Below are 23,207 nucleotides of genomic sequence, written 5' to 3'. Positions count from 1 at the left end.
TATACATTTCTAGGTAGCTAAACCATTTCCCCAATTTAACTACTAGATTTTAAAATTCTGTGGTGCAGAAACAAACTTTAGGTACACCATAAATGCAGGAGGCTGTCGGCTTGAAATCTCCTCAAAATGCAGCACTTTGCAATCTGTCCTTCTCTGACAATTGTTCTAATTTGGCCACCTATCACAATGTTTTGTTTTGTTTTTTCATATTCTTTTCCTCGGTGCTATTTATTCAAAGCGTGAACTTATCTGCAGACTTGGTCATAAAAATGAATTGCTTCTGTTTCTCTGTTTCACTGCATCTCTATTTCATTCAAATCTCACCTGAAAACCTACTGATTTTCCCTCTGCATTTAGCACTCATAATTTCTTCTCTTTTCCCCTCCCTGAAGTCTATGAAAGTCATGGCTTACACACTTATTTTATGCAATATATTTCCCTCCAAGGGAGTTATATAAAGACATATTTTGAAGAAGTCCCCAAAAGTTGAAAAACTGGCTCATGCTGGGGGGGCAAGAGGAAAGAAAAGTTGATTCTTATCTTTCGATGATTTGTTTGTTACAAACCCAAGAAACATTTACATATGAAAATGACTAATTCTTATGTTGGTTTTGGAGGGGAACAGGCAAGGGAAGGTAGAACGAATCAGAACAGATAATCTCTTTTGGGAATCAGGCGGGCCCAGAGAGCAATAGTAAAGTCATAACTCTTCAGAAGGAGGCCACTGGGAAATTATTCACCAGAAAAGACATAGAGAACACGGAACAAATGGAGCTTTAGCTTTCTCGGAAAGTCATAACACTCTGAAAATTGGTTCACTTTATCAGTTAAGCAGGTTAAAAACAAATACAGCCCAAACTGGTTCATACAGAAGGGTAATTATGGGCTCCTAAGACTGAAAATTCAGAGGTAGGGCTGGCTTCACGTATGTCTTCATGTACAATGTCAAAGGATGTGAACAAGAACTGGTTTCTCCATCTTTCCACCTAGAGACTTTCTGTCCTCTGAGTGTTGGAATCATTCTAAGATATGATTTCTCCTTGTGTTTTTAAGATGGCTGTAGTCCTTGATCCTCTCAGCTCTAAATTCAGTTAAAAAAAAAAAAGGCAACTCTCCTTCAACAGATAAAGTCAAGTCTTGGGCCTGAAACTAATTGGCTCTAGTTAAATGGGAGATGCTCTGCAACCAACCTCCCATGGCCAGGATGGCTAAAGATAGTGGGTTAGGCAAACCAGGAATCACCACTGAAAATTCGGGTAGAATTATCCTATGTGAACTTCATGAACTGATGGTAAGAAACTGATTTAGGATACATTGAGCATCTTATTTAATGTATCTACTACTATTACTAATACTACTACTATACTATTTTACTATTACTACTACTACATGTGGCTGACGTTGAGCATTGACTATGTACTAGGCACAGTACTAGGGTTTTACATGCATTGTCTCATTTAATTCTTGCTATAATCCTATAAAGCTGTTATTTTCATAATTATCTCCAATTTATATATAAGGAAACTGAGTCTAGAAGGTTAACAAATTTCCCCAATGACACAAGGAAGTAAGTTACAGAGCTGTGATTCAAACCCAGTTTTATTTCTAAAGCTTTCATTCTTAAATACTGCTTAATACTGCCTGATTCACTAATGACCTAAGAAATACAATTGAGAAATTTTGGATATATGACTACATGTTGGCCTAATGTGCCTCCTGGCAAGGTAGAAATAAAAAATATAAAATGTAGTATCATTTTCAAATGATTCAACCAAAGGTCCTCATTAGTGCTGCTCTTAGAGCTTAATACTATTTTTACTTTTCAATGAAAAATGCTACTGGAAACACATATGCTAGTTCTTTTTTCAGTATATTTTATTTTATTTATTTTTTATATAGCAAGTTCTTATTAATTTTTACAATTAAGGCTAGCCCAGGAGCTAAAGTATTAATGTTTTCCAGAAGTTATAATTTCTTGGAATAAAACCAACACCACTTACTACTGAAAACATAAGGTAAAAATGGATGCTTACCATCATTTAGTCCTTACTGAACGTATAACTAATGACCTGTTGATTCTTTCTAAAGAAAGGCAACCTAATTTCAACAACAGCAACAAAAATTCACTTCACATATTTGCAAGCAACAGAGCCAGATTCCTGGGCTAACAGGATTCCACATATATATTTTCTAGTTGATTAAAAATAACCCAGTTCAGCTAATAAATATATATACATGAGGGCAAAAAAAAAAAAGTAGGCAAAATAAGCAATTATTTTCTAGGTGCTATAGCCAAGAATCAACTTAAGATGAAAAAGAAATGTTACAAAATTCAAGAAAACCACAATTATATGGAAGGAAAAATTATGCAAATGACCCTAACTGAATATTTAACAATCTACTTGCTGAACAAGCCTCTAATTTGGCTTTTGACTTCCCTCTATTCAGGCACCAGTAACTTCAAAACTCTGTGATCCATCTGGCATTAATGGCTAAGGTGTTTCTCTCTTCCTCCCTCCCTCCCTCTTGCTCTCCTTCAATATTAGAGACTTTTCAGAGGTACCATTACCCAAGAAATATTTCTGCATATGCCTCAAATTTTGGAACATTCCATGAGGAAGTCAGTTGATGGAGAAACTCAAATTCCAGAGTGGGTAACTATTTTGTACCTCTATTCTAGATATGTGTGTTTTAAAAAACTGCCATTTCTTTTCATTATGGAATAGAACTCTTCCAGTGAGAGATGAATTGTAATGACCAAGCGGCTTCCCAAGAAGATATCCTTGCCAATTTTTGCTTTTTTTTCTTTTATAAGCAATATTAAGTACAGAAAGGAAAACACGACAACATCAGCTCTTAAAATTACAATACAACATTAGCTTCACCACAGAGAAGTATGCACAATAAGATTCCTTTAGCAAATTTTCCATGTTTCCATAGAATAGTCATAGCCTATTCAAAGTTGAGTCAGTTAACAGAACTGTAAAGTGTATAAAGTTACAATCAGGAAAATTATTACAACAACTATTAAGACCAGATGGCCAATGAATTATTGTCAAAATTAAACTGCATGAAATGCATCCATCAACTGATCAACAAAATTTTAACAGCTATCTTTACATAGGAATTGCAGTTTTCAGCGTTATGGTATATATTAATCTACATTAGATATGATTACTAACTTTAAGGAACTTGCATCTAATTATATAGATAGGGCATGAAAACAAATAATTCCAACAAAAGAAAGAAAGGAAATATACAGATAAATGTCCTACCAAAGTGCAAAATGTGGAAGTTATTTTTGGCTGCAGAAAATGAGAAAATTTGTATTTCATCCTCAGTGATGAGAAATTTTGGACATCTATGATAGCGGGGAAGAAAAGAAATTAGAGGAGAAAATAAAAAATATCCTATTGTCATTTTGTGGGTATAAAGCCGTCTTCTTCCAATAACTTTCAATATTGGCCCTCTCTTTTCTTCTTCCTCAGAGACCCTTTCTATGTTTCTCAATAACTCTTTTTTTTTTTTTTTGGTGGTATGCGGGCCTCTCACTGTTGTGGCCTCTCCCGTTGCGGAGCACAGGCTCCGGACACGCAGGCTCAGCGGCCATGGCTCACGGGCCCAGCCGCTCCGCAGCATGTGGGATCTTCCCGGACCGGGGCACGCACCCGTGTCCCCTGCATCGGCAGGCAGACTCTCAACCACTGTGCCACCAGGGAAGCCCTCTCAGTAACTCTTGACTCAGTTTTTCAATATAAAGTCAGTATATTATTGCAATCTCGACATTGTCTGCTCTCACTGAAGCATCAGATTTAGTCATGGAATTCTAAAGGCATGTCAAAGAATTATGCTTTTGATATTATGTTGTAACAGTATGGAGTGACACATCCTTAACTGCAGCAGCAAATAGGATAAGAAATGTTGACTTTACAAGTGAACATTGAAATAAATAAACAACAGGACCTACTGTATAGCACAGGGAACTATATTCAATATCTTATAATAGCCTATAAGAATCTGAAAAGAATATATATACATATATATATATATTTATGTATAACAGAATCACTTTGCTGTACACCTGAAACTAATACAACATTGTAAGTCAACAATACATCAATCAAAAAAACTTTTTTTTAATGAAGATTGAACTGGAATTTCCTTTTCTTGACCTACCTCATCTATACTGGTATTTGCTTATATCATACACAAAATTTAATTCAAAAGGGATTAAAACCTGAAATGTAAGACCTAAAACCATAAAAGCCCTAGAAGAAAATAAAGTTTCATGACATTGAATTTGGCAATGTAAGGTGAAAATGACATAACCAGGATCAAAGCAAGTTAATCATCCCTATAGAATGGAAATACAAAGCACTGAGCAAGTGGCAGCTGCAGGCCTACTGGGCTTCATGTCCTGAAGGGGGTGGTGTGACCCCAAGTTCCACTCCGCTCAGGTCAATGGGAATAAAAGCCCTCTGTGTAAAATAAAGGACCAGAGCCAGGCTACCTGCTCACACGAGGGACTGGTATAATTTTCCTGCTCCAACTCTTAAAAGGCTGAAATAAAAAATGCTGCTACTTGCTCATCATCACTAATCATCAGAGAAATGCAAATCAACACCACAATGAGATCAAATTCACCTCTCACCTATCAGAATAGCTATCATCAAAAAGTCAATAAATAACAAATGTTGCTGAGGATGTGGTGAAAAGGGAACACTCATGCACTGCTGGTGGGACTGTAAATTGGTACAGCCACTATAAAAAAAACAGTATGGAGGTTCCTTAAAAAATGAAAGATAGAACATGTGATCCAGCAATTTCACTTCTTGGTATTTACCTAAAGGAAACAAAAACACTGATTCAAAAAGATATATGCACTCCAATGTTCACTGAAGCATTATTTATAATAGCCAAGATATGGAAACAACCTAAGTGTCCATCAACAGATGAATGTATAAAAAAGATGTGGTATATATATACAATGGAACATTTAAAAGAAAAAGAAATCTTTCAATTTCCAACAACATAGTTGGGTCTAGACAGTATTACACTAAGTGAAATAAGTCTGACAGAGAAAGACAAATACTATTGTGTTGACCCAAAAGTTCATCTGGGTTTTTCCATAAGATGTTATGGAAAAACCGAATGAACTTTTGGGCCAACCCAATATATGATCTCACTTATTTGTGGAATATAAAAAACAAAACAATCAAAACAAAATGAAAACCGATTCATAGATACAGAGAACAAACCGGTGGTTGCCAGATGGGAGGTGGGGTGTTGGGTTGGGCAAAGTAGGTGAAGGGGATTAAGAGGTACAAACTTTTAATTATAAAATAATAAGACACAGAGATGTAATATGTAGCATAAGGACTATGATCAATAATATTGTAATAACTGTATGGAGACAAATTGTTACTAGATTTACCATGGTGATTATTCCTAATGTATGTGAATTTCAAATCACCATGTAGATTGCATGAAACTAATATAATATTGTATATCAACTGTATTTTTAAAAATGCTGCTAGTATTTTAAGCAAGATGCAATGATAGACATAGACTCACAATGAGAGAAACAGGACCAAGCCATACCCTTGCCCAGGCCCCCTTTCCTAACCCCAGTGTTACCCTAGGATGCAGCCTTGAAATCACTCTTAAAATCTTATTCTAAACTAGGACCACTGGAGGTTGGATAGCAGCAACCAAAAATTTGCTAGAAATTGAGGGCAGACTTCAAAAGAAGAAGATCATGAAGAAAGAAAGAGAGAAATGGGCCTACAGACCAAAATTCCAAACACATGCAGAACAAATTCTAAAGTCTCATATAATCTCAGTCTAATTCTAAAAATGACAGCCAACAAAATCAACGATTGAAACATGAATTCATTACAAAAGAAACTAACTTTATGGAAAAGTATAACAAGTATTATAAGAAAGCTCAGAGAGATAAATGAGTTAATAACTTTCTGTAAAAAGAGCCAGATAGTAAAAACAGGAAGAAATCAATCAAGATCAGGTAGATATGGAATGGAAACCATTAAACATCCAAAAATTTAAAGCATAGTGACTGAAATCACTAAACAGATGGCATCATTTCTAGAGCAGATAAATTTGCAAGTTTCTAGTGAAAGTGATTTAAATATTATCAGCACAAGAGACTGGCAAGTATAACAGAGAAATAAAATGTAAATGGGAAGAGTTAAAACTTTCCAGAATTAGAGAAGTCTGATTCTTTGGATTGAAAGTGCATTCTGAATTTCTAACAAGATAACTTAATTAGATTTACAACTAGACATTACAGTCAATTTGCAGAACATAAAGTATAAGGAGAAAAAGTCCTTAAAATTTTCCATATAGATAACCTACAAAGGAGAGAATATTAAACTGACAGCAAACTTCTCACAGTCAACAGTACACACCAGAAGCCAATAGAATATAATTGTCAAAGTGCTGGGGGAAATATAGGTCTACTAAGAACTGTATAACTATCTGAACTGTAATTCAAGAGTGAAAGTGAAAGGAAGGCATTTTCACAGATACCAGAATGAAGGGAATTCACCACCTACAGATGCACACACTGAAAACAGTGGAAGATTTTGTTTAGAAGAAAAGTAAACTCAGAGGGACCGAATTTGATAAACACAAAAACAAAACCTGTGTGCACAGAAATTATTTTAAAGATTGATAAATGTAACTTTTAGTATAGAATAATAACTAATTGTGCATATTAATTTTAAAGTGTAAATAATCCAATTGGTGAGAAGGGTGGTGGTGTTTACTAAGCAAGAAAACATACTAAGGTCTATCAGCTGTTTGGAGGAAGGACAGAAATAAATAATACGTTTTATTATTTAGCAAATTATATACATATGTATGTCTGTTAAAAAAGTCTAAATCATTAAAACACTAGAATTATAACCTACGTTTATGAACTAGCAGAAGAATAAAGATAGACTAGGAAAATGTTTCAGTAATATGAGAAAATAAAGAAGAAGAAAATAGAAGCAAAATAAAAAGCAAACTACAAGGGTAAAAACAAATCTAGATGCATCAACAATCTCATTAAATGCTTATGGATTAAACTCACCTATTAAAATATTTTCAGAATGGATCCGGAAACTTTAGCTCTATGCTACCTAACAGTCACTCGGTCTTTACTACTGTCTCTTTTGTCTCCTGGTAAAGGGGGTGGGGTGAGGGGGAATCAGAAGTAACTGGGGAATTAATTCCTAGCCTAAATATGAATACAGACAAGGTGAATGCCACTAGATAAATGATACCATTTGAGAATTTCTCTTGGATTCTATGTTAGCTTCTTTAGGACCTCTAGGGTTTGCCTTCAGACACACACCACCAGTCCCCCTGCGCCCGCCATAATTCCAGGTATGGGCCTTATTGGTGTGCTCAGCTACACTGTTTAACATCAAGTAGGAAACTGCTTTTCAAATAACTTCAAGCCTTAACATATACCAAAAGCACATCACGAAAGCCTGTAACATCCTGTTTTTAACTCCCCGCAAGGTTCCTGGCCACACTAGTGCTCTCTTGCTGAGACATTCCACAGAGACAAGCAGCAAAACCAGTGTGATGAAGCCTTGATACCCAATTCTCTTTCAGGTCTGTCTCTCCTGATATTGGCCCCCTTTCGTCCTATAACAAAATCTTCAGGCCTATGCCCCTGCTTAAAATTAAAAACCAGAATTTCATACTGTTAGTCCTATCCAGAAAGAGAGTGATTTTGAAAGTAGGGAACCTGATGCTCAATGTCAGTGAGGCCCAGCTTATAATTAAGAAGAATTGTTCCAGTAGCCTCACAGTACCATACAGGGAAAAGGGTTGCAATTCTTGGTATGAGGCAAATTTGATTTAAGTGAAGAGGAAAGCTGAAAACAGGTAACTCAACAGGTCATTATTGGTTTTACTAAGGTGTTAGATCCTTTACAAAAAAGTACCTACAGTAAAATTCTCTAGTCAAGAATTTCTTAAAACCTCTCCTATGGGCTCCCTGTATCTTAAGCCTAGTTCTGAGCAAGAAAAAAAGAAAAAATGTATCTCTAAAAATGCTGCCACATATGAAGTTCAGTTATGTCATGCTGAATACCCAGGCTCCTCTCCCAGGAACTTTGGGATTGCACCCAACAACGGGGACCCCTCCCTGCCTGCACCCCCCTTAACACACACACACACACACACACACACACACACACACACACTCACACACACAAAACACACACGGGCTCCTATACAGCTGCCACCTGCTACAATACTGTTGTCAGATAATCTGTGTTTTTCTTCTTCCCAGACCTTTGGAAATGAACTCTGGTTCAGAAATCTGAACTCTGTTTTTGTGGAATTACAACCAGAATTATTACCTTTTAAATAAATATAAAAATGAATAACAACCTTCTAAACATAAATATAGTCTACCTTTAGTCTAGCTTCTTAAATCAATACTATCCTAAGATCACCTAAATATTTTAGTTTGTATTGCATTCAAAACTTTTTTAAAAAAAGTTTAACCAACTGGAATTATTCAAAACAATAACTGTCCTTTTCTTATTTTAATTCTCACATTAAAAATATAGATTCACAATAACTGGACATTAAGAAATGTTAGAATTATGACACATTAAAAATGAAAGCCCATTGTTTTGACCATTTGACCAAAATGTATCTATCTTTAAGTATTATTTTGAGTAGACCATTGAAAAAATGTGTATGTACACATCTGATATATAAATGCATATTCAGATGTGAATATGTTCAAGAGTAAAATGGCATCTTTAAGAATTCTAATATGAATGACAGCTGTACTACTAGTAAGCAAGCATAGGGTACCAGAGATTCATTTAATTGATTGTGGAAAAAGTTTAATAAAAGCTATTCAATAATTAATTGAGAATCTAGTGGGCATCAGTGAACTTCCTGAATAACCTTGTCTTATTTAGTGAGATCAAAGAAAGCAAGGGTGGAAATCTGTAACCATGATTTTCAAGAATATTTCATCATGAGCTACAAATAGGCAATTCCCTTAGAACAGAGCAGGAATTATATACATACAGAAGATTCAGTGCAGCTGCATTCTCTCAATGCATAAATTATTGTCTTGAGAGTGGGACCATTAACTACTTTAAAATATGTCAGGGCTCATAATATAGCCACTGATGCCACCTAATTTTGTTAGTTTTAGATTCAAAAGAGATGTTAGACAACATGAGATCCAACACTCTCATTTTAAAAGTTTGGAAATTAAGTCAAAGAGAGGAGGCCACTTTCCCACAGGAATATTGTAGTTGAAATGCAAATAAAACTCAAATATCCCAGCCCCTAATCCAAAGCTCATTCCATCAATTCACATGTCTTTAAAGTGACCAGTTATCCCAGGAATCTGACAAATTAGGTACTACACAGTTCTATTAAATACAAACAAAAACACAGTCTATTCTGAAAGGTTTTTTTCTCCACAACAAGCCAGAGAAGACTCCCAGACAAATTCAAGAATTTAGCTTCCTAAACCATCCTCTGTGCTTGAAGGAGAGGTAACAGGAGAAAGGAAAAAATGTTTTACCTCTTGAATTAAACAGAAAGGTACAATTCAAAAGATTATCCTCTAGAAGTGAGACAGAAAAAGAGAATTTGTATCACATGGAGGGTTACTAGCTCCTTCTCAACAGAGCGTGATCTTTAACATTGTAAATTATAAAATCTTCATAATAATCCTGATATACTGGGTCAGAAAATATACATTGACTTCAACTTGTAATTTTCTTCCCTAAAATAATGGTTACTTCATTACTCTCCATGCCAGTTTATGTGCGCGCACACACACACACATACACACACGCACACACAACAAGGTACTTACTGAGCTGTAGAGATAGCCTTCACCATTCATGGCCACATAGAGGCTGGCCTTCACCCCTTGGATGGCCACCACACGCAGGCCCACAGGGATTAGATTGAAGAGGGCTAGAGGGGAAAAAAGGAAGAGAGAGGAAAGGATCAGTGAACTTTTGAATAAATCATCTTGCTTCTTAAAATGATTTTTTTTTGAAGATTAAAACCTATGAATTGAAATTAGGAGAGAGAGAGGAGTTCTAAGAGTGAGGGGAACTGGCTTCTTGTCTCTGCACCATGACGAATTACTATGTGACTTCAGGTAAATCACATAAACTCATCTGCAATAAAGGGATTAGATTAGAAGGACTCCAAGGGCCCCACATGGATCTGAGAGTTCAGGATCTCTGCTCTGTGAAATGAACATATACTCAAACAGTATAAGATGATTTTTTCTAACAAACAAATAATTTGAACCAAAAAATTCTCAACAGAAGAAAACATATTTGGAATCATAAGTAATAATAAAATATGTTCTTCATAACATATGCCAGAGCTTCTTTTCCTTGTGGTTCTGAACACTGTCTTAAACACACAAGATGAACACAAAAACACTGGCTCATCCTTCACTATGCTAGTGGCAGGAGAACATTTCTCTTCATATTTCATATACCATATTTCATTTTTACATGTAAATATAGATAGATAAATAGAGGTATCAATGGTTGCTAGATAGCTTAAGCTCTAACAGACAGATTTTATATCTTGGGAAATATACATATATATATATATATATGCATAATTATGCACAAACCATTAAAAATCAACTTAATAAATTTAATTCAATATCCTAAGATAAAATGAAAACATGCTTGTAGTCTTTAAATATTTGGGTTGTCCATTACTGAAAATATTCAACAGTCTACTTGTCTACTTGGAGAAAGTACTCAAACACCAGAAAGAAGATAAATAAGAAGATAATCCATTTTTCTGTCAAAAATGTATTTCTATGAATTATATATTCCTATATAGCACTATTTTAGTTAACATTAATATTACAAAATGAGCATAAGCATAAAACATTGTCCCCATCCCGAAAGAATTTATATTACATAAAGGAGGAAAGCAATCATATAACTAGGCTGTATAGATGGCAACGTGAATATGAACTAAACATTTATGACTGCGTGCATAAGAGAATAGCCTTGCAGTTCACTTTAACATCCTGACTTAGTTAGAAGTTCTTATCTATCTTTTCTACTGATAAAATTCCCATCGTTTTGGTCATCTTCTCAGTTTTGAATATAAGATATATATGTATAAATTAACCCAGGGATTACCATTAATCAGGAATGCTATTTTTCTGGGCTTCTCTCAACGTGGGATAGTAAGCTAAACACACCCACACAGTATTTGGCTTTTAGTCACATGTTCAACTGGTAGCTGTAAAGGATCAAGCCTAAGACCACAAGTTTAGTACAGCAGGATTCAATTCCTAGATATTTGACACCAGACCCGTCTCTGCCTCTTTGAACCTTTTCCCTCATCTGTCATGAAAGTTGAGACTAGATCTTAGCAGACACTTAAGAATTAATAGCTGCCTTAAGTTGAATCTGTACTAGTTTTTGTTCCTCCAATATTCTTACCACTGTCAGAGAGAGCTAAGACATATGGAATAATCTGATACAGTGTATAATGTATATCTATAATTAAATGTAATATATGCATTCTATATATAGTCTCTATGTTACAGAAGTTCAAGGAAATGGAAGAACTGTGTTCTGAAGTGTTCAAGAAATGTCTCACACAGAAGATGAGACCCAAGTTGACACTTAAAGAAGGGACAGAAGTTGAGTAGGCGAAGATCATAAACATTATAGTAGGGCAGGAAGTAAGTGGTTCTTCAGGGTAGTGTATGTATATAGGAATGGACTGTCAGATTGAAGAATTTGATTCATGTTGGGGAGGAATGGGAAAGAACACCATGTAGACAAAGTAGGGATAAATAACTGAGAGTTTGTCACTCCAGTCTTACAGATCTAGACTTTACCAAATGGGCAACAAGAAGTGTGGCATATGTAAAGATTAAAGCAGCAACACAGATTACAAAAAAGTGGGAGAGATTTGTAGACAAAGTGGTTTCTAAACTCACCACTGAGAAACTACATGCCTTTGAGCCACTCATTTAACCTCTCTGCTTTAGTTTTCCTGTCTGTAGAATGGGCATAATAATCCTTACTGCACAGAGTTGACAGAAGAATCAAGTGCATTATCATGTTCTTGAAAGTGTTTCATAAGCAGAGATGTGTTCTCTCTATATGAGTTATCTGTCATTAATATATGGTTCTTCTGCTTGTCAAATAAGGTTACCAAAGGGTCTGATGTAAACCGACATATCACCTGACTAATATCTATTGATTCAGAAGATTGCTTAATACTTTTAAAATAATACTTTACCTTTGTGCAACACAATTTTCAGTGTTGATAAATTCATCATTGTATTTGACCCTCAACCACAAACACGATGAAGAATTTAGGACAGAATGATTATACTAATTTTTAGAAGGGTAAACAGATTCAGAGAGGTAACCCAGGTGGAAGTGCAACTGACCAAAGGTTTTCTGGCTCGCTAATGTGGTTATCTGCCCCAAATATCCTATTTCCTCCTCCTTCCCTTTTAAGTTTAATTTCCCCTAATAGTCATTCTCACCTTCTCAAAAAGTAATAGACGATTTAGCTACATCTCTGTGCATATCCCGCGGCTAACTGTGGCTATGGACTCAGTACTGACCAATGAAATGTAGGCAGAAAGGTCTCTGTACTCTTGAAGACCCTTTCCTTAAAGACAACTGGCCTTTGCCCTCTTCCCTACCCTTTGCCTTACTGCTGTTTGGAGGGGGATGAGTTGAGGTGGCTGGATGATCTCAGGGCATGAAAACAAGGGCTTCCCCCTGAGCGAGTGATGGCAGGTGAGCTGGAAAGAGTGGGGTCTTCCCTGAGGACCTTGTGGAGCAATGGCACCAGTCTAGCTTCCAATTACGTAGGTCTGGCTTTTATGTGAGAAAAATAAGTCCTTGTTATTTTAGTCTGTGCAACGCTGAGCCAACCCTGATCCTAACTGACAGAAATTGCTGACGAAAGCAGAGTTAACACGTAAGGTACAAACACGTTAGGTACTTATATATTGTAAATAAATGTAACCATTGGAAAATATCAAGTTCGATGATGATTCTTATGAAAAAGAGTAATGAAATCCAAAATTGTACATAACGTCTTTCTAAATAAAGATTTTCCAGGACAAATGCTAAGAACATTGGTTCATTTACCTAAAACAGGGGTAAAAAAAGCAACTATAAAGCTTTTCTTATCCGAGAAAAGTGAGAAAACTACGAAAGCTAGGCAGGGACCAAAACAAGAAGCCTGTGTGAAAGTTTTATAGAAACCATAAGGTGATGATGGCTTTTAGATGGTATGCTTTGGGAGATTTAGCAAGTCCATTAAAAACAAAATCAGTAAACAATTTGGAATGAGAGTTTTTAGCGGTAAAAGCTAAAAGCTATTCTCTTTGGGAGGGTCTGCATCTGCCTCCTAAAATCTTGAAAAATGGCAAATGACTTACCCTTATCTATTATTTGTCTTCCACAGAGCACACTGGCTCTAGTCCTTTGTTACGCATTGACAATTCCTCCTGAATCTCCAGTCTTCCTCTCCATCCTCGAAGCCACTGGCCTAACTCATAGGAACCGGGCCACACCATTCTTCCATGCATCTACTCATGCCACTTCCCTGCTAACAGTTCCCTGCTTGATAGCTCTAGTGAATACTCATTGTCTACAAGATAGATCCAAAGCCTTTACTCTGACCCTCAATGCCCTTTAGCACCTAGCTGTAAACCACACTTCCAGTTTATCACCTATCACTCATTCCATTCACCATAAGCAGCTTCACAGAGCTTTTTGCTATGTTCTAAGTTTCCCCCTTGATCTTAACTAGACTGGATTTATTATTCTTTTGGAAAGCCTATCTTCCCTATTTAACTGAACCACAAATCTTATCCAGATCCTTCAGAGACAGTTGTTTCTTTTTCCATAATTATTTATTTCATGGGCATATCTCTGTTATGGTATTCAGAACATGGTATTATAATTATTGTTTACGCATCTGTCGCCATCCTTAAGGACTCTTGAGGGTAAGTCTCTGCAATGTCTACCCCAGTTCTATGTACATATCTTATATTCAATAAATGTTATTGATTATAAGGGTCATGAAAAGACACATTATTTCTAGGAACATTGTCTCTAGGAAAAAGTTGCTTTTTAAGATAAAAAGAAAATTAAAAACTTAAACATCTCAGCCCAATATTCAAGGTTATGTACATATAGTCACAGCATACATTTCTGCTCCATTGCACTACTCACTCTAATATATTTATTTACTGCCTCTAGTAATTTGATCTTCTTCTTCCTACCTTTTAACTTCATGTTTTTGCTTACTTCACTGCCTCTGCTTGCAATGTCACTCTCCCCATATCGTCATGCCGAAACCCCTCCCATGCTTGAATGAAATACCAAGTGCCTTCTCTCACTTCTCAGCTCCCCTAGTCCTAGATTTATACTGTATTTATCACAATTTTTAATTTTCCTTAAAAAATATTTTTTCTTTCACAATCACAACTAGTTTATAAGCTCTCCAAGATAAGGATCACACCTAAACCACACTTGTATAACTTGGAGAAAAGGAAAAAGCTGGGGAGGAAGAAAGAAAGAGAGAAACAGAGAGAGATTAAGAGAGAGAATAAGCAGGATAGTAGTACATATTCTGCTTATATTCAGGATTCAGGATCCCAGTAAACATTTGGTGAATAAAGACTACAATTATAAGCCAAATAAGAATCCAAGCATCTAATCTGACATTCAAGCATCTTCTCAATCTTGTTCTTTCCAAAACGAGTATTTCATTCTAAATCTTACGTAAATCTGACTCATATTTAAAAATGAAATAACAGAATTGGTGCTGTTGAGGTCTGTAACAAACTCAATCACTGAACCACATGGAAAAAGTTAAGAAAAAAGGTAATAAAGGGAAATGGTAGTTTATTCAACAAATGATGTTAGGAAAACTGGATATCCACATCCAAAAGAATGAAATTGGACCCTTATTTTATATCATACTCAAAAAATCAACTCAAAATGGATTGTAGATCTAAACATAAACCTGAAACTGTGAAACTGTAAAACTCGTAGGAAAAAAACATAGAGGAAAACCTTCTTGACATTGATCTTTGGAGTGATTTCTTGGATATGACACCAGAAGCATAGGCAACACAAGCAAAAATAAACAAGTGGGACTACATCAAACTTAAAGCTTCTGCACAACAAAGGAAACAATCAACAGAATGAAAAGGCAACCTAAAGAATGGGAGGAAATATCTGCAAACCATACATCTGATAAGGAGTTAATATCCTAAATATACAACTCAGTAGCAAAACCCACAGATAACCCAATTTAAAAGGGCCAAAAGACTTGAACAGACATTTCTCCAAAGATGATATACAAATCATGAGTAAGTACATGAAAAATGCTCAACATCACTAATCATCAGGGAAATGCAAATCAAAACTACAATGAGATATCGCCTGATACCTGTTAGAAAGACCACTATTAAAAAAAAAGATAACAAATGTTAATGAGGATGCAGATAAATTGAAAACTTTGTGCACTATTGGTAGGAATGTAAAATGGTGCAGCTATTATGGAAAACAATATGGAGGTTCCTCAAAAAATTAGATATAGAACCACCTATGATCTAGCAAACCCACTACTGACATATATCCCAAAGAACTGAAATCAGGATCTCGAGACTATATCTGTCCTCTTATGTTCATTGCAGCATTATTCACAATAGCCCAAATATGGCAACAACTTAAATGTCCATGGATGGATGGGTGGATAAAGAAAATATGGTATATACTTATAATGGAATGTTAGCATTTAAAAAGAAAAAAATCCTGTCATATGTAACAACATGGCTGAACCTGCAGGATACTTTGCTAAGTGAAAAAAGCCTGTCCCAGAAAAACAAGTACTGCATTATCCCCATTATATGAGTAAATAAAATAATCAAACTCATGGAAGCAGACCGTAGAATGGTGGTTGTCAGGAGCTAGAGGGAGGAAGAAATGGATAATTGTTGTTAAATGGGTATAAAGTTTCAGTTATTCAAGAAGAATAAATTCTAGAGATCTGTTGTAAAACATAGTACCTACAGTTACTAATATTATATTGTCTACTTAAAAAATTTGTTAAGAGAGTAGATCCCATGTTAAGTGTTCTTACTAAAAAAAAAAAGCAAAGGGGATTTCATGGGTGTATGCATTATGTCCAAACTCATCAAATTGCATACATTAAACATTCAGGTATTTTTGATATGTCAGTTATACTTCAGTAAGGTTGCTTTTTTTTTTAAAGTAATGAAGGAAATGGTAGATGAATTGCATTGATACACCCAGTTCTCCACTTCTCCCTGTATCTGTGCTTTGCATATAAACTTGCAATTCTCTGAAAGGATATTCTGCCCTATCCCTTGATACTGGGCTGAGCCATGTGACTTGTTTTGGCCAATAGGATGTCAGCCACTGCAAGCAGTCTTGAAAAAGAGCTCAGGTTGGCTTGTTTATGCTTTTCCCCTCTGCCACGGCATTGAGAAGAACATGCACAGACTAACCCGCAGGTCCCAGGTAAAGGATGTAAGACACCTAGATAACAACAGAGTGGCCTCGGTAATCCATCCAACACCATTCTAGATTAATTGATTGATAGCTGACCCCTAGATATGTAAGCCAGACAAGATCAGTAGAGTTGCTTAGCTAACCACCCCAGACACATGAGACAAATACTTGCTGACACATGCAAATGGGGCTATGTGATTGTTGGGTACATAGCATTATTGTAGTAATATATAAAATGAATAGCAAATTATTCACTGGGGGACCTGGGTGGTGGATTTGAAATTTCCTGAAATCTTATAAAAAAAATTCTCAAATTTGATAACAATCCTCAATAGGTACCTGAAATGATTATGAGCTGTGAAGCTAAGTAAACTTTTATAAATTAAAAAATAATAATAATAAAAGGCCAATGTTGATTACTCATGCTACAGGAAGGACTGAATTATTTTTCTACAGATAACGTATTATAAAATATGAAAAGATGTTCAAAGATTATACAAACAAAATAATGGGAAAGAAATATATAGACTTGTACACATCAAGTAATTAATTAAAATATTTTATTACTTCCCTGGATTTTATAATCCTTGTGATAGGTTTCAGCTCTTTAAAATTTAATCTTTTATGATTTATTTTCTCACTCTACTCATTTTTGTACCTAAGTTTCATTTCACTGTTACATATATTTTTTATTTTTTCAAAGGGGATGCCCCAAATTGTATAAGTTTTAGGACCTACAAAATTTAAGTCAGTCTCAGGTTGAAATTTAAATGGAAGAAGAGAATGAAAGAAAAAACTAATAAGAAAGGAAAAACTGAAGAGATTATACTCCTTCAATGCCTACTTTATTTTTCAGGCATCATGGTAGGCATTTTGACATGTAAAATGTCATTTTAAAAATAAACTAGGGAATTCCCTGGTGGTGCAGCAGTTGGGTGTCCGCCTGCCAATGCAGGGGACATTGGTTCGATCCCTGGTCCGGGAGGATCCCACATGCCGCGGAGCAACTAAGCCCGTGCACCACAACTACTGAGCCTGCGCTCTAGAGCCTGTGAGCTACAACTACTGAGCCCACATGCCACAACTACTGAAGCCCACGAGTCTAGAGCCTGTGCTCCACAACAAGAGAAGCCACCTCAATGAGAAGCCTGCGCACCGCAATGAAGAGTAGCCGAGTAGCCCCCACTCACTGCAACTAGAGAAAGCCCGTGCACAGCAATGAAGAGCCAACACAGCCAAAAATAAATAAATAAATAAATTTTTAAAAAGAAATAAATAAACTAAATTGACTATTTGGCTTTATTTCAGGATACAAAAAGCCCTAATTTGAGGGCAGTGCGGGTACAAAGTAAAAAAAGAAGGGAATGAAAAGTGCCATCCAAAACTTTGGAATAAGTTTCCACGGCCTTAGCAGAACCCTCAGACAACTCCTTGTAAATATCTCTATTCAAAAGTCATTTATTCTTTCCTTAAATATTTACTGAGCACTTAGTATAGGTCACATGGCATGCTTAGGCTAGGAAAATAGTGACATATTCAACAGATATGGTCCCTGAGGAGTACACCTTCATCTGTAAATCTCCCTGAGGCTCCCACTATTCTGTGGGCAAGCTGACGGCACAGGAAACTTTTATTATCCTCATTGCCTAGCAACGAGGTCTTAGAAGCATCTTGGTCTTAGAAGCTACTATTCAATAATTGCCAAATAAATAAATGATTCAGCAGTGGTTTCTCTTTAAGCTCGCTTATTCATAGCTTTTCTAGATCATATTTCCATACTTAAGCATGTAAGAAAAAATCAAAGATAATATTTACCACATATGGAATGTATTTAAATATGGAATCTAAAGGGAAAGCCAGAAAACCTGCATGACACAAAGTTTGAGAGGGCAGGAGCATAGGATGCATAGGGCTGGTGTGTGTGTGCATGTGTAGGGTGATGCATCTTTTTGAGAAAACGAAGAGGAAGGGAAGATTTGAGGGAATCTATTACAACCAAGATACTGGTCATCTCATAAAATTATATTGGACTAGAAAAAAGTACTTTGTAAGAAATGCTGGTTTTTTTTTTTTTTTGGAACAACTCTGTGGGCTAGGTCCTTTTCTTTTTTAATTTTTAATTTTTGGAACAACTCTGTGAGCTAGGTCCTTTTCTTTACTTTTCATTTTTTTGTTGATGTATAGTATTATGTAAGTTATAGGTATACAACATAGTGATTCACAATTTTTAAAGTTTATACTCCATTTATAGTTACTACAAAATACTGGCTACGTTCCTTGTATTGTGCAATACTTCCTTGTAGCTGATTTATTTTATACTTAGTAGTTTGTACCTCTTAATCCCCTACCCCTATCTTGCCCCTCCCCGCTTCTGTCTCCCCACTAGTAATCACTAGTTTTTCTCTATATCTGTGAGTCTGTTTCGTTTTTTGTTGTTGTTATATTCACTAGTTTATTTTTTACATTCCACATATAAGTGATATCATACAGTATTTGTCTGTCTGTTAAGTGAAATAAAGCGCTGTGTTCTTATTCAACTTAATTTTGATCTGCCTATTATCCATACAAGTTATCCCAGTGACAAAAAGGTAACAATCCAAAACACATCAGAAAGCACTTAATGTTACAACCAAAGAAGATGCAAAGAAGAAAGAGAAGAGGAAGAGAAATAGGGAGGGAGGGAGAGAAAAGTTCATTACAAATTCTTCTTTACAACAGGTAAATCCAGTATCCTCTCAAGTAACTTCTAACTTCTTATTGCTTGTAAAAATGTACAGATATAAAAGAGTACTGGGTTGAATTTGCAGAATGTGCAGAGAAAAAGACGCGTTTTATAACCCATTAAAAACCCAAATAAATTTATAGTGGAAGATACTGAGATAAAACAGAGATATTTGGGTTTATAATCTGTGCATTCTCAATATCAGACTGTCTTGAAAATGCACACCATTTTCCACACTTCAAAATGTTCTCAATAAAGATGTTTTGTTAGAGTGTAAGTAATATCATATCCTACAAAATCTTAACCTAAAATTAAGTTGGTACCAGGTTATTTTCACCTATAATCCTATAGTCTCTTACAATAACATGTGTAATTATAATATTTACAATTATTTTTGTAGATCACTCAACTGGTTTTCCATTAGTTATGAAATTAGTATTTATTTCTGGCATTTATTTATCATTTAATAAGGTCAATTCTCCTCCCCTCCCCATTTTCAATAGGAAAATGCTATTATTGAATAGTCAGCAAACTAGGAGATAGTCTGAGCTCTTAAATCCTCCAACACAAAAGCAGTTACTTAAATTATGGTACAATGGAGTATTCACTCAGACAAATTAATTATTCACTCATCCTAATTCCACAGCATTCCATACACAGCACTTATCACATTGCTTTTTCATATTTATGTCTTTGCCTGAGTCTCCCTGCAAAGTAGGAATTCTTCAAAAGTATGAAATTACGTTTCTTTTTCATCCAGAGTGCATTGCACAGTAGAAGCTAAAATACTTGTGATCATCAAATTTAACCTCGAAAACACCATTTCTTACAGAAATTAAGGGAAAGATGTAATTGTCCCTACTTCTTTAGCTTTAAGTCAAGAAAACAAGACCACGGTGAGGACTAAACTTCAGTCCAAAAGGCACAGCTCTAGTTCACGAGCCCTAGTTCTAACACGACAGCTTTATGACCTTGATGATTTGAAGTAATGTAACCTCCCTGAGCCTTCATGTCTGCTCTGAATGTTTCACTGAGTTACTATGCAAATCAATTAAGATAATAATTTTCTTAAAAACTTGCTATTAAACTATAAAAGTAAAATACAAGGTATTATTGGTATTGGTAATGGCGTTGTTATTAAACCTCCAAATCTAGAGCTTTCATAATAGGGGCAAGGGTCGTGGACGCCTGGGTCATCACTATCTCATAATTTAACTTAAACTTCTTAAAATGTCATGGGAGAAAAAAAATGTATTTCATTTTATATATGTAAGATCCAGTAAGCTAAAATAACCATATATTTAAAATAAAATGTAAAAATTGACATACTTTAGCCTATGTTGATTCAGTGCTTTCAGTCAGCGTGCCTTATTTTGTAAACAACTGGTCCAATAGTTCAACTGTCTGACTTATTTTGCCCACTGAACTTACTGACTTATGGAACTGATTAGTAGTTTGGGGCTTAGAAACTTAAATTTTTTCTTCCAAGCATTGGCTGATAGCAAACATTGCGGATTTTCAACTTAGCGAAAATGAACAACGTGATGATCCCTTTCTTTGACAGGAGCTAGTAGAAATATTTGCCTTAGCTTTGGTAGAAATGCCACCACTGGCTTTTAATCCTGATATTATCGTATTACCTTTCCTGTGTTACTTCAAAGATGTTCAAAAACTTGCATGATTAACAAGTCAATTCAATGTGATTCTTTTTTTCATTAAGGTGAAAAATGAAGCATATCACTATTGATAATGAAAGCAAATGCCTGTCATCACTCATCTGCTGCAAACTATTTGTCTTATACAGAAGACTCATCTCACATTCCATTTGAAGAATTCAGTGAACAGCACAGGTGTCACTCCATAAGATCAATGGGCAAAAACATCCTCCAAGAAATCTCGGCATGTTTTGAAGATTTTAGATTTGTATCTTCTACAAATCTTCCATCAAACACTATGTTGCCAAAACTGACACTATGGCCTATTAGGTTTATTCATGAATTCATCACCTGTATTCCAGGCACTGAAGTGGTGTAAAAGGCATGGTACCTGCCATCATGATCATGAAAGTCTAAAATAGAAAAAAATAACTGCACACGTGTACTCTGCCTCCATCTTTACATATGGGGGCACTGAATTCAGCTCAGAAATGTGGTTTTGCCAGAGTCATGAAGTCAGCCAAGGAAGGTACACTTAGGTGCTGAGGGCTGTAAGGCTATATAATATTGTTGCCCTTAAGAAATATAAGAGAACTTCTAGTAACCACAACCTAAATAGTTGTAAAGAAAGTAAGAAAAAAATGAAACTATAATAAATAAATTTGGAAGCCTTAAAAGAATTTTTGCAGCCAAGCAGAAATGCCCCACCCAGAAAATATAAAACCTTTAGTTTTTAATCAAAATTACACACAGACAACACAAGTTAACTTGCTTGAGATGGTTTAGGTATGTTCAACCAAAGCTTTACATTTCATTATCACTAATTACCAAAACAAGAAAGCACTTTTGAAAATTTATGCATGTAATATGGATGAGCAATTATATATTTAAAGTGTGGAAAGCCAGTGAAAAAGCCACAAAGGAAACATTCATGATTCCATTCAATTTACATTGTCATTGACACTCAAATGTTATATTTACTGATCCCAATGAATATATATATATATGTGGTATATGTATATTCATTCCAAAAGTATTAAGTGGATCTATAGAAATAAATGTGTTCAGATATTTTTAGAAATAGAGGAAAAAATTTGAAAAATAAGATGATGATTCTGTCGTTACTCTTCTCTATCTTAAAATCTCTTTAGCCCATCACTACTATAATCCCACCACATTTCACCTATTACTCTATTGCAATGTTCAGTAACTTTCATTGGTCCCCCACATCCTAAAATGTAAACTTTAAACTCCCCTATGTGTCAGTTAAGGCACTCTAAAATGTGGTCCCTTTGACACTTCCATGTAATCTCTTTGCTTCATCCAAATTAGCTCATTTTTCCCCAACATGGCAGGAACTTTCTCCACTAGGTGATTTTGTGCCTCCTTATCTGAAATGCAGTTCTCCTAATCTTAGCTTACATATTTTGTTCCTATTCTTCAAGATTCAGTTTAAAATCCACCTTCTCTGAGCACTATGGCTTTTGGGGATTGCTCCCATCTCCGGAATCTGGTGATTTTCTAATCATTTGGCAGTACCAGTGCTACCTTGCATTATTAAATTTTGTTTTACATACACGTTCAACCTCGTCTACTATCCTGGGAGCAGCTAGAAAGCAGAAATTGTACTGCAGTCATCTTTGTAACCCAGTAACTAGAACCCAGTTGGTCCTCAGTATGTTGGAGTTAATGAAGATGAGGCATGTGCACGGCAGGCATCCATGAAACTCCAGTCATTTTTTTGTAGCTGCCTGAAGCTATGTCTTAAGAAGTCATTTGAGGCTCGGCCGCAAGAAATGTTGTGAGAATTTATTGACATCTGTTGTAGACCCAGGAGGGGCCATTTATTTGTCATCTCCATCTCGAGGGCCTCCTTGTACAATAAAATATCATGGAATATTCCATACCAGGACAGCAATGATTTGCACTGTATTTAAAACAAATATCTTATTGTATAACTCTGTCTCAAACATTTTTGCTGCATATTACAACCTCTGGAGGAGTTTGCTTTTCTTTTTTTAAAATTCTGATGCCCTGTCCATACCCATGCCAACTGAATAGAAGTCTTCAGAATTAAACCTAGGCACCAGTATTTTTTAACCACTTCAGATGATTCCAACATGCAGCATTGTTAAAAAGCAATTTCATATTCAATAGGTCTGAAGTGGTTCTAACAAGCTCCCAGGTGATGTCATTGCATAGCAAATCTTACCAGTCCATAGACCAAAGGTAGGTGTGGCCAGTATTGGCATCTCC

The 23,207-nt window shown here is 35.6% G+C and overlaps 1 protein-coding gene across 3 annotated transcripts in view; it reads right to left on the bottom strand.

The window, feature by feature from the left end:
• Nucleotides 1–23,207, bottom strand: part of FGF12 (fibroblast growth factor 12) — a 566,332-nt gene that overhangs the window by 164,841 nt on the left and 378,284 nt on the right. For all 3 annotated transcript variants that reach the window (XM_030860642.2, XM_060298290.1, XM_030860652.3), the window contains one exon: nucleotides 9,875–9,978. In XM_030860642.2, the coding sequence (XP_030716502.1) occupies nucleotides 9,875–9,978 (104 nt within the window). The remainder of the gene's footprint in view (nucleotides 1–9,874; nucleotides 9,979–23,207) is intronic.

This window comes from Globicephala melas, chromosome 4 (genome assembly GCF_963455315.2).
Source record: "Globicephala melas chromosome 4, mGloMel1.2, whole genome shotgun sequence".
Lineage (NCBI taxonomy): Eukaryota > Metazoa > Chordata > Mammalia > Artiodactyla > Delphinidae > Globicephala > Globicephala melas.
Note: the sequence above shows the minus strand (reverse complement) of the source record. Positions and strands in the feature narration are given on the sequence as shown.